Below are 13,417 nucleotides of genomic sequence, written 5' to 3' on the forward strand. Positions count from 1 at the left end.
CGGTGGTCCTCCAGGACTGGAGTTAGGGACTCCTGGTCAACATAGTACATATAACCAATATTACAAAGAATATTAGTATAATTATATACTTATTAAAAAGGCTGTATTTACATACGACTTCACAGAAGCTGCAATCAAAGATAATAACTTTAGTAGTTTGCAGCGCCTTTTGCCACAAGCATTTGTAAAAGAATGTTTACGGCTTCGTTTTCCTTTCTTTCTTTTTTTTATTACAAATCAATCAGGTCGCCCCATTTAACTAAAATCCGACAATGCCCACCCACGCCTATCCAGAGGGCAAAAAAATGCGACGTTTCGATGTGAAACCCCCTGAATGTTACTGAGGCATCCCAAAGGTTAGCCTTTTATAAAAACCTTCCCGCGGAAAGGCTCGGGCTGCAATAAAATGGGCTTGAAAAATAATTGCTTTTATTAAAATATTTGCATAACCAGCGCAGGTAGTAGGAGGTGCTCTTCCGGGATTTTATTGGCTTTTAAAAGAAAAAAACAAATCATCTCGGGTGCGCGGACTCTGCCTGGCAACAAAAGACGCCGGCGCTTCGATCGGCGCGTTCACCTCCTCCGACAGGGCGTCAGAAAATTCAACGGAACCGCGCATGTTTGAGCTGCAGTGCCTTTATTGGAAATAACAATAATATCACGATAACACGCATTTATATATTTTGCTCTCAATATTGGCGATGCATTACCAGTTGCTACACATTAAACCATTTTTTTGAACATTCCCATCAGATTTGCTATACTTTCTTTATCCATTGTATTGAAATTTAGGATTGCAGACAGTGGGAGCCTATTCTAATGTAACATTCATCTGATATCCACCTTTTATTTAATATAATGCAACACACACATAAATTAATAAACATATTATCTTATCATGTTAACGATTTTGTTAAATACGCGACAGGATTAGTTTTAATCTACACATCATCCTACATTCTGATTTTGCCTTCTAACTCATCCTGAACCGTAACTGTAAATAAATGGCAGGGTTGGCAGTGAGCACATGTGACACGAATTATTAAGTTGAAAAGACGGGAAGAACTAAAAATGACATCAAGGGCTCAACTGTCTTCCAAAGTGCCTCGCTAAGTCTTGGCCAGTTAATTGGGTCATTACTGTCACGTGTTCAGAGTTCAGCAAAATTCGTACTTGCTTAGGCGAGGCCGGGCTGTTTCATACCGAACTGACGGCCTTCGGAACGAGGCGTTTACCTCGGGGTTCTCGGACTCAGCGGAGTGTTAGCCTCTTCAGTTAGACCCATTTCCTCGGTCCGTGGAAGACCGAAGTGGCTGTCGGTTTTCATTTCAGCCACATTTTTAAATTATTAACAAGTCGTTGCTATTGGTGGAAAATTCGTACCTTAATTTAAATTGACTCACCTTTTAAGATTCCTTAACCCAAATTGCTTGTTTTTAACCAGCATAAAAGTTAACAAGCAATACTGAGCTGCCTAAGTTAAAAAAAAAAATAAAATAAAAAATATTGGACTTCCTCCGGGAATGTGCTAGGAAACGAGTTAGAATTCGGGCCATTTAACTGCGAGTGTGGAGTTTGCATGTCCTCCTCGTGCTGACTTTGAATTTTAAGTGCAAAAGCAGGTCAGGATTTCTACTTATCCGCAGCTATCTATTCGCTTCCAGTTAGCTATTTATTCACACAGCATGTACAAAACAGTTTTTTATTTAATGTTACCTGCAAGAGAAAATATTCTTCAATGTAAATATTAATTTGAGTCATTAAAATTGATCAATTAAAATTGGCCCATTAGTTGCAAAAATCAATATTTCATATTTTAAACATTGGCAAGTACAAATGAGTTACATCAAGTTTGGCCACCTTAACTTTCACAGTTTTGAGTAAAGATTGATGCCTTTGTTAGGATGGATGCAGCTGAGTTTTGCCCGAACCAATGCAGGTACATGGGTGCAATTGACTGGTAATGTTGGCACTTACCCATATCTAATTAAAAATATTTACCCTGATATTAAATGGTCACTGTATTAGGTTAAATGCTGTTGGAATATTTTTACAGTATTGAGAAAAGACGGATGCCTATGTTAAAATGTAGTTGAGTTTTGCCAGGCTCAACATGGGTACATGCATGAAATCTACTGGCCAAGATGGCACATTTCTATATGTAAATGTGATTTACTGTGATGTTTAATGGTCACTGTAAAGGGTCAAATGGCTTTGGGTCACCCCATATCTTTAAAATTTTGTGAGATGAGAGATGTTTTTGTTAAGGTGAAGTTGAGTTTTCCCCAGCCTGCAATGTGGTTATCTGGAAACTGATAGGCAAAGTTGGCACCTTCCCATATCAAATTGGAAAGATGTCTTCCGATGTTACATGGTCACTGTAAAGGGTTAAATGCTTTTGGACCACTTTAATTGCCACAGTATTGAGAAAAACACGCCTTTGTTAAGATTCAGATGAGCTTGGCCCTGCCCAATGCAGGTATCGGAGTGAAACTATTTGGCAAAGTTGGCACTCATATATATAAACTGCTCAAAAAAATTAAAGGAACACTTTGAAAACACATCAGATCTCAATGGGAAAAAGACATCCTCCTGGATATCTATACTGATATAGACTGGGTAATGTGTTAGGAATGAAAGGATGCCACATCGTTTGATGGAAATGAAAATGATCAACCTACAGAGCCCTGAATTGAAAGACGCCCCAAAAATCAGAGTGAAAAAATTATGTGGCAGGCTAGTCCATTTTCCAAAATTTAATTGCAGCAACTCAAAATTGTACGCAGCACTTTGTATGGCCCCTGTGTTCTTGTATACATGCCTGACAACATCGGTGCATGCTTCTAATGAGATGACAGATGGTGTTGTGGGGGATCTCCTCCCAGATCTGGACCAGGGCATCACTGAGCTCCTGGACAGTCTGAGGTGCAACTTGGTGGCATTGGATGGACCAAAACATAATGTCCCAGAGGTGTTCTATTGGATTTAGGTCAGGAAAGTGTGGTGGCCAGTCAATGGTATCAATTCCTTCATCCTCCAGGAACTGCCTGCATACTCTCACCACATGAGGCCAGGAATTGTCGTGCACCAGGAGCCACTGTACCAGCATAGGGTCTGACAATGGGTCCAAGGATTTCATCCTGATACCTAATGGCAGCTAAGGTGCCTTTGTCAAGCCTGTAGCGGTCTGTGTGACCCTCCATGGATATGCCTCCCCAGACAATCATTAACCCACCACCAAACTGCTCATGCTGAATGATGTTACAGGCAGCATAATGTTCTCCATGGCTTCTCCAGACCCTTTCACTTCTGTCACGTGCTCAGGGTGAACCTGCTCTCATCTGTAAAAGCACAGGGCACCAGTGGTGCATCTGCCAATTTGGTATTCTATGGCGAATGCCAATCGAGCTGCATGCTGCCGGGCAGTGAGCTCAGGGCCCATTAGAGGACATGGGGCCCTTGGGTCACCCTCATGAAGTCTTTCTGGTTGTTTGGTCAGAGACATTCACACCAGTGGCCTGCTGGAGGTCATTTTGTAGGGCTCTGGCAGTGCTCATCCTGTTCCTCCTTGCCCAAAGGAGCAGATACTGGTCCTGCTGATGGGTTATGGACCTTCTATGGCCCTCTCCAGCTCTCCTAGAGTAACTGCTTGTCTCCTAGAATCTCCTCCATGCCCTTGAGACTGTGCAGGGAGACACAGCAAACCTTCTGGCAATGACACGTATTGATGTGCCATCCTGAAGAAGTTGGACTACCTGTGCAACCTCTGTAGGGTCCAGGTATCACCTCATGCTACCAGTAGTGACACTGACTGTAGCCAAATGCAAAACTAGTGAAGAAAAAAACAGTCAGAAAAGATGAGGAGGGAAAATGTCAGTGGCCTCCACCTGTTAAACCATTCCTGTTTTGGGGTCATCTCATTGTTGCCCCTCTAGTGCATCTGTTGTTAATTTCATTAACACCACAGCAGCTGAAACTGATTAACAACCCCTCTGCTACTTAACTGACCAGATTAATATCCCATAAGTTTCATTGACTTTATGCTATACTCTGATTAAAAAGTGTTCCTTTAATTCTTTTGAGCAGTATATATATATATATATATATATATATATATATATATAATGAACTGAGTGTTTCCCTAGCACTGGAAAGGGTTAAATGGCGTTCGTTCACCCTAATTTTCAATTTTGACAAAAGGCAAATGCCTCTGTTAAATTATCCAAATTTCCTAGCGCATTCTTTTTTTGGCAATTCCAAATGCGTGTCGGCGTACTCTGTGAAGGAATTTAGTCCCATCCAAGTTTGGTTCCATTTTTTTTTGTTTTGCCAGATGGTTTACCTGGCCTCAATCACACATCCTTTATCAATTACTAACAATAAATCGATGACATTGATCTCCTTTGTAATTTATTGGGGTTGGTCATTTATTGGGGATTCGGCATAACGCAGCGAAGTTTGGAGGCAACGCGGAGCTCCAGTGCATCCGCGAGTTCGTTTCCTTGTTGTTGCAGTAATCTCACATTTGCATTTGCAGACCCCCACACACTCTTAAACATTTTATTGTGGAGTCCTAACAAACAATTTGAAACAAATCCCGGGAATCTGTTTTTTTTTTCAACAAGATTTCTCTCTTTATTCACTTCCCAAACAAACTGCAGTCACTTCATGTTTGTTTACACGAGGAAAACACTCAGGACACCTTAAGAGTAACTGAACCCTTTGCCGAAACCAACCTGATCAGGTGCGCACTTTCAGTTTCTTGTAATCTGCATCTCGGGTCTCTTGAGCGAGCGGTGATGAGAAGCTCGCCCATTTCCGTGTTAGGGGATTGTCGGCCTTCTGCGGTTCTTTAACTTACTCGTAGCTCCGCCTTCTGGTCAATGTTTATAAAAACTGCTGTCGCAGTAAAAAAATACAGTTCAGTTTTTCAGAAGAGAGAGTAAAACAACTTAAAAGATGAAGACCGGTTCTTATGTTGTAGCGATCTTGCTGGCTTTGCTGAGTCAAATTCAGGGTAAGCATCACTCGTGCGGCGTGGGTGTCTTATTTGACTTTAACTGGAACTGACCGAACTAGAAGTTGAATCGTGGACTTGTTACGGGAGTCTGAAATCGGAGACACACACCTCCACTTCTTACACTGCTGTCGTGTAGAACAAAGCGCCTTGCATCGAGAACGACATTATATAAATGGCAATTCAATTCTTTTTAATATGTAGGAGTTTGGAATGTTAAGTGAACTCAACTTGCTTTAATCTTGTGCTGCTGAGGAATGACGAGGTGTTGCGCATTTCTCAAAAGCTTACGCGTCAAGTCAATCCGCCACTAATAAATATATGTAAAAATATATACATATATATGTTTTTTCTTTAAAGTATACTGTCCCGTATCGAGCAACAGTGGATGACTCTTTTACCATGGACGACATTCTTTACAGCGCTCGGAGACATGACAGCTTCAGGTGACAATCAGCTGATCGTCGCCCGCTCTCCTCTCACGATCGGCGGAGTCGTTCACTTTCACTTTCTCTCTCTCTCGGTATTTCTTTCGGGGTTTTTACGAGACTGTCATCCTCAGTAAACAGGAAACCGATTCTTTTCTAATATATGAACTTTCAGTCTTAAAAGTAATGGTTCTTTAATAGCACTTCATGGTTCTTGACTGGGTTGTGTGATTCCTCGTAGAACTATTGCTTGACAAAGCACCAGAGGGTTCATTGCATGTGAAGTTGGTTCTTTGCGCTTTGAAGAAATCCCCTTTTATGTGGAAAAAATTAAACCTTTTTGTGTCTGGTAAGCTACCTAGCAGGACACCGTCAGATTAAGAAAACCTGAATTTAGCCTGTGTTATTGTATGTAGCAAGAGTTCATTTAAAATCATCATCCATTGGTGTTTCACAAATCTGTTACTATCTATTCATGGTTATTTACTGTTGCAGATCTAAATAAATATTTTATTCTGGATCCTTCATGTAGATAGGTCTTTTGAAAATCAAAAATGATTCTCCTGTGGTGAGCTGGCGACCTGCCCAGGGTTTGTTTACTGCCTTGTGCCCTGTGTTGGCTGGGATTGGCTCCAGCAGACCCCCATAACCATGTAGTTAGGATATAGCGGGTTGGATAATGGATTGAAAATGGTTCTTTTGTGGCATCACTCTGAAAAACCTCTCTGTCATCTTTGTTTTTAAGAATATAAATTGTTTTAAGATAAAAAATAATTTCATAAAAAGGGGTAAACTACCAAGGACAACAGTACCATGGAATACAAGCTGAAGCCACAGTTCAGTAGTGTGGGAACTCCATGGCGTAAGGCACTAGATATTAAGCTCCAAGACTTCCAGTTCAGTCCTTGCCATTTTCTGACTTTGTGTGCCCAAGTGAGACACTTAATTTGTTCTCCAGCTGTTAAAGATGAACACATCAGACATTTGCATCTTGAGTACAAGATATACCAACATAGTCTGTTTGTGAGACAGCTATACTTCTGACTATAATATTGTGATATCTGGTGACATTTAACCCAGCAGACACAAAGGGTTAACTACACAGTAGTGGTAATTTAGCATTAACTCTCCTATTGAGAGTTTTATTCACAATTCACCTTTCCAGATGGCCAGCATATGGTGCAGGCTGTTTTAAATATAATTCCTCATTGAGTGAACTAAAATACTTTTACTCTAGCTGCGACTTTAGTCATGTTTATTGTTAAGTATTGTAGCACCGCTGGGTCCAGACCTGAGAGGGCCATGCTGTCCAAGGAGGTGGGAGTACCTGGAGAGGCAGGACATCAAGCAGCCCCGTGAGCAGCAGGTAGAAGGGGGGCACCAACACAGCACTTAAGAGTGCGTGTCAATCATGTCTCAATCATGCCTTGAATATGGACCCTGGCCTTGAGGAGTAGTGTGTCATAGGAGTTGCCTCTGTCCCCAAGTGAGCAGAGTGAGGTGGAGCTGGGTGACATGTGTGCACAGACAAAAGAGACACCGCTGAAGATCTGAGTGGCATGGTGGAAGTGTTGTGGAAGATGCCAATGGTCCTTTTTAGGGCTATTCATCAGCAATCAGCTTAGAATGGTTCATTTCATTCCTACGTCTCCTACACCCCTTGGGTCATTACATTGGTGGCAGCGGTTTGAAGAAGAGCAGACTAATGACCCCGAGCCAGATGACTGCTTTAGCACTAATGCCTGTTGACCCGTTGATCATGCTAGCAATAGCTCACATAAAGCAGGGCAAACCAGGTCACCTTGCACCCCATGAATGTACTGGCTGATGGACCAGGTTTCTGAGGAGAGGGTAATGTATCACTGCTGGGTCCGGACCTGAGATGGACACACTCATCTGATGGCTGCGGACTGTACGAGGGAGCAGGAAACCCTGGAGCTAAAGCAACCCTGTGATCAGCAGGTGGGGATGTTTGGGCACAGACACCACAGTTGGAGGGCACTCCGACTGCACCTCCCAGCTGCTGGAGTCCATCAGCCTGGATTCATGGCCACTGGCGATTCTTGGATTTGGACCCTGGCCTTGCGTCAGCTCACGGATAGTATGGCATACGGCATTGCCTCTAAAAGGTGAGCCTGGTTAGGTACAGCTAGGTGGCATGTGCAAGCGGACAAAGGGAGAAAGCAGATGAAAGCACGGGTCGCCACTGAAGACCTGAGCAGCCTGTTAGAAGCAGCTGATGAGGAAGCCAACTGTCCTTTTAGAGCCACTCACCAGCAATCGGTATAAAAAGGTGAATTCCATTCCTCCGACTCCTGCACTCCTGGTTGTTGCAGTGTATTATTAGGTTATTTTTGAATAAGTGCACCAACGATGTAACTGAGCATATTGCCTTTGAAACGGAACTTTCTCAGAAATTCCTTCTGTGCTACCAGGGGAAGTACTGCAAAACTCCAAATTTAATCTCATTTCTTCTTTCTGAAATTAAATATCTTTGGGTTGTGGAACGAAAGACCACAGAAATCTGTGAAAAAGCTACATGGTCAGTGGCAAAGCTGGCACGTCATGCCATATGATTCTCGAACCCACTCAATCCAGACCAGGGTCGCAGGTTGGAGCCTAACCCAGCTAGCATAGGGCGTAAGGCAGGAACAAACCCGGGACAGGGTGCCAGTCCATCGCAGGGCACAAAGCTGGTATTGGAATCCTAAAGCAGTAACAGCAGCATTGCTAACCACAATGCCAGCATACGCCAAGTGAATTCAGTTCAGATTTCATTTTATATGCTAACCCTTAAAAGTAGCTCATTTTATAGCATACACTGCACATATTCCTAAAGGTAAATGCAAAGAAGTGGCCATTAAAGTCAGGAATAATAAACTGCCAAACTAGTAGATGATAAAGTGCATCACATTCTGACTGTGCTTAAAGACAGATGGTAACAGAATATAAAAACTGCAGTGTGATGTTACGCTGGATCAAATAAACCTCTAGGGACCTGCTGTCCTTGTGGAAAATTCAAAGTCAAAAATCTAACCGGCCAGATCGGGCTAAGTGGCACCATTCAGGCAAAAGAATTAATAAGGGCTTGCAGATCTTTAAATAGTACTAACCATTTTGGGTCTGCCATGTCTGTCTGTGGCATAGCTTTACTAAGTAGTGTGTTTCTGGTTTGAATAACCTCTTATTTTTTATTTATTTTATAATATGGGGCATACCTCAGTCTGTACATCTGTGTTATCTGTGTGTCTGTCCAGTGGCTATGTCCCTGTCATTCCAACAGATAGAGCATTACATACATCTCTTGTGATAAAATGCATTGCATTTGTCATTCCAACAGATGGAGCATTTTGTAGTTGTATTATCTTTTTATTAAGGTGGACTAACTGTGCTTTTGTGTAAGATGGGTTGAAATCGAAGTAATCAACATAGACCTTAGCGTTAACATTTGCAGTGCACCATCTGTTGGGTTGCATTTTGAAGTATATGCAGTAATAAAATGCCTTGTGTTTGTCATTATAACAGATGGGGCATCACAAAGTTTTGTAGTAATAAAATTCTGTTGGAATGAAAAATGGAAGGCATTTTATTACTACAAATGATAGTGACGTGCCATCTTTTGGAGTGACAGAGACATACAGTAGCAATTAGATGGATGCATAGAAAGACACACAGACACTTATCTTTTTATTAAGGTGGACTAACTGCTACCTGTATTAGACAGGTTGAAATCTAATCAATGTGGACTTTAGTGTTAACATTTGCAGTGTGCCATCTATTGGATTACATTTTGTAATGCATGTAGTAATAACATGCCCTGCATTTGTCATTCCAACAGATGGTTTATCGCAAAGAGTTGTAAATTTTTGTGAAGCACCATCTGTTGGAATTAAACATGCAAGGCATTTTATTACTATGACTTGTTGTGATGTACCATCTGTTGGAGCGACAAATGCAATACATTTTATTACTCCAAATGTTAATGATACGCCACTTGTCAGAATGACAGAGCAGCAAGATGGATGCACAGTTGCTCAGACACACAGATACGTATTGTTTTATTAAGGTAGATATTCTTTCTTATTGAATACATGTAGCTTTTAGGTGGTACAACTAATACTTAAGTTACCCACTCAGGGACACTTCATTTCTGGTACCTGCCGCTGATGCTGTCTTTTGATCAGAGCTGAATGTACAGTTGGTGGTTTTGTCAAAAGCTTATGAGAAAGTAATATCTTGTAGGAAAATTGTGGAATTGTGTGTGTGTGTGTTTTGTTCATGATAACTGTTTAAGTAACTGTTTTGGTGTCTGTAACAAGTCCAATGGGATTTTTTTGGCCAGTGTCTCTTTGTGATCTGTCTTGCTATAATATTATGTCTCAAGCAGTGTGATTGATCCAGTGGCTGAGCACTTGAAACCATTGTGTTGTAGGCTACAATCCCACTGCTGGTTCCCTGTGGCCCCCTGAGGGTGACAGTTAGCAAGCATGTGGAGATGCATTACTTAAAATGCAGAGACAAACTGCACCGGTGACCACCATGACAAGTTGCTGCCTGCCCAGACATCCCCTCCTTCACACCTTGGTAGGAATAAATGGGTTCAGAAACTGGAGAGATAAGAAATTGACGTAGCTAAGCCATGTGTTCACACGTCAAGAGATATGAAGCCAAGCAAAAAATGCACCAGGTGCCTGCACAGGGAATAGAAAAGCACTGTGACATATTTGAATAGACGTGGTCTTCATAAATAGCCGCATTGAATAGTTGATTTAACTTAAGGAAGTAAGCAGTGTTGCCCTTTGTGCAGAGTGCGAGTTTGAAACACACCTCTTCTGCTATGAAAGAAATTAGTCACAGATGAAAAACAAAAGGCCGGGGAAGCACAGCAGGCAAAACAAAGAGCAAGTGTCATGTCGTGGTATGGAATGTGGAAGATAAAAAAAGAAAATTCAAATTCCAAGTCAAAAACATCCATCCATTATCCAACCCGCTATATCCTGACTACAGGGTCACAGGGGTCTGCTGGAGCCAATCGCAGCCAACAGCCATCTGATTGCCTGTCTTTTAAAGTAAAGCTGACCCAGCATTAACAACTTGGTGCTTCCTCTTTGCGCTGCACGAACAAAACTTAATGATGTTAAACGTAACCAAATTAAATCAGGCTGTAAATGGTATGAATGTAAGATGGAAAAATAATCAAAATAGTCATACACAGACGATTAAGGACCCTCCACTTTATTTACATTTTGTTATGTTGTAGTCTTGTGCTAAAAATAATTAATTTTTTTCCCCTCATCGATCAACAGTTAATACCACAGAATGATAAAGCAAAACCAGGATTTTAGAAATTCTTACCAGTTTATTGAAGAATATCCAACTGTCACCAGTATTCAGACTCTTCACTCAGTACTTAGTTGAAACACCTTTGGCAGCCATTAAACCCCACATTATGGTGCTGCCACCACCACCACGCTTCACCAGTGCAGTGGTATTGTGCCGGTGATGAGTGGTGTCCTGGTTTCCTCCAGATGTGATGCTTAGAATTGAAGTTCAAAAGTCCAAGCTTGTTTTTATCAGACCAGAGAGTTTTTTTTTTTTTGCATTTTTGCTAAGTCCAAGTGGGCTTCTATGTATGTGTCTTTTACTGAGGACGGGCTTCTGTCTGGATACTGTGTCATAAAGCACAGATCAGTGGAGTGCTGCAGTGATGCGTGTCCACAGGTTCTCTGGAGCTCCGCCAGAGCGACAGTTTGATTGTTGGGTAACACTCTCACTGTGATCACGATTGCTCAGTTTGCCTGGTTGGGGCTCTAGGAAGAGTAGCTGTTTTTCTAAAATACTTTCAGTTAGCAAGTATGAAGATAATTGTACCCATGGAAATCTCCAACCCTGCTCTTTTTGTATCCTTCTCCAGATCTGTGCCTTAACACAGTCGTATCTCTAAGCTCTTCAGGCAATCCCTTCAACCTCATGCCTCAAGTCTGGGACCCTCTATAGAGAGGTGTGTGCCTTTCCTAATTATGTCTGGTCCATTGAATTGACCACAGATTGACTCCACACAAAGTACAGAAACATCGCAAGGAGTAACAGAAAATGGCCGCACCTGAGCTAAATGTTAACTGTCACGGCAAAGGGTCTGAATACTTGTGTCAGCACCATATTTCACTGTTTAATTTTGAATAGGTTTACATCAATTTCTAATTTTCAATTTTCACTTTGTCATTCTGGGGTATTGAGTGTTGATTAATGGAGAAGAAAATTAGGAAAAACAGTCCTTTCTTGCATCCAATGCTGATGGACGTTGGCTCCTTACAACCCTAAAACTTATGAATAGTAGATGTCCCCAAGCCTTAGTGTTTCAAGTGCTTTACCTATACAGTGTTTATTTGTTTTATACATAATTTATGTTCTCCTTGTATCCACATTCTAGTTTCTTCTTGCATTGATTTTCTTTTGTTTAAAAGAACAACTCATTATGGGACCACCGTAATACATAATTACCGTTTATGTTGTGGTTTTGCACATGTTGTGGTTTAGTTGCATGTGTTTCTATTTCTTTTGTTTATGATTTGTAGTATTTTTTTTACGTTTTATGTATCTGTATGTAAACCTGTGTTATGTTCCATGTGTCTTGTGGGTGGTTCCCCAAGAGGCGGGGCCACCTGCCAATCATCACCAGAGACTGCCCTCCACCCTATAAGTAAAGAGGGTCTGCCACAGTTTCTGGTGGTTCATTTTGAATGTGCTTGGCAGATAGCTAGTTTTCTTGTGTTCTTCTGTGATTTGCAACATTGTGTGGATTTCTGACCATGTTGCTCTGCATTTGGACTTTGCCTTGGATTGTGTATTGGGACTTGTTCAATTTGAATTGTCTTTGCTGACAAAGCCTTTTTGGCTTGTGTGCTCTAAGGAGCTTCTTTAATTTAATAAAGATTCTCTATGGCCCTTTTTCTGTTTAGCTAGGGTTTTTGGACAGGGTTTCCCCCTCTAGTGGACATTTTAGGTGCTTTTGGAACTTAACATGCTTTGGGACTCCTAGTCATAACAGATGTACAGATTCTTTAGACTGATGTGCTTGTGTTGGCGAATGTGTCATTGGATTGACTGGCACGCTGCACAGGGGTTGCAATGATCCTGGGATGGCCTTCCAAGACCTTTCATCAGAATAAACAGATTTGTATCAAAATTCATAATAACCAGTATCTGAAAACACTGAATGGTTACTGTGAACCATTAAGAAAACTCTGCTTTATGAAAGGAGGAAAGAAAGAAAGAAAGGGTACTCCTGTTAGAATTTCAGTTTTAGTAAAGACAAAAAGGCTGAGTAGTGCTGTTTGTTACAAAACTCTGCATAAGTGACATTCCATGATGAACCCTGGACTTTTAACTGTGTGACAGATCAAATAGCTGACAAAGGACTGCCAATGGCAGAAGGAACACTAAATTGTAGAAATGTCCATGCCAGTGACTTGAGCGTGCTTGTAAAAGAAAATAATAGTAAACATGGTCTACAGGGTGTGCCCAGCTCTGGACTGCCGTGTAGGTCAGTGAGGGTACCATTGCTAACTGTAACTGTATAACTGTAACATATAAATAACTGTTTGATGGCTAATAACTTTCTTGATCTAAATCAAAATAAAACAGAGGTGCTTATAGTGGGTCCATCAGCTAAAGCCCAAATTGGTCTTGGACTTCTCGGCTCTTTCTCTGCCTTTTCCAAACCTGAAGTCCGTAATCTTGGTGTTACCTTTGATAGTAACCTCTCTTTTGAGAAACAAGTTAATTCTGTAGTCAAGAGTTAATTTTTCCAACTTCGTCTAATAGGTAAGATAAAGCCTTTTTTTTATCTTCTAAAGATTTAAAGAAAGCTACTCATGCTTTTATTTTTTCTCACCTTGATTATTGCAATTCGCTGTATTCTGGGATTAACAAATCTCTGATACACAGGTTACAGCTGGTCCAAAATGCTGCC

The 13,417-nt window shown here is 41.3% G+C and overlaps 1 protein-coding gene across 1 annotated transcript in view; it reads left to right on the plus strand.

Moving 5' to 3' along the window:
• The first annotated feature begins 4,859 nt into the window (after positions 1–4,859).
• The window catches only part of si:ch211-79k12.1 (uncharacterized protein LOC568891 homolog), a 31,340-nt gene continuing 22,782 nt past the window's right edge, over positions 4,860–13,417 (plus strand). Inside the window, exon 1 of the mRNA XM_039773251.1 lies at positions 4,860–5,017. Coding sequence (XP_039629185.1) covers positions 4,960–5,017 — 58 coding nt within the window. The 5' untranslated portion in view covers positions 4,860–4,959. The remainder of the gene's footprint in view (positions 5,018–13,417) is intronic.

The sequence above is a fragment of the Polypterus senegalus genome, chromosome 12 (assembly GCF_016835505.1).
Source record: "Polypterus senegalus isolate Bchr_013 chromosome 12, ASM1683550v1, whole genome shotgun sequence".
NCBI lineage: Eukaryota > Metazoa > Chordata > Cladistia > Polypteriformes > Polypteridae > Polypterus > Polypterus senegalus.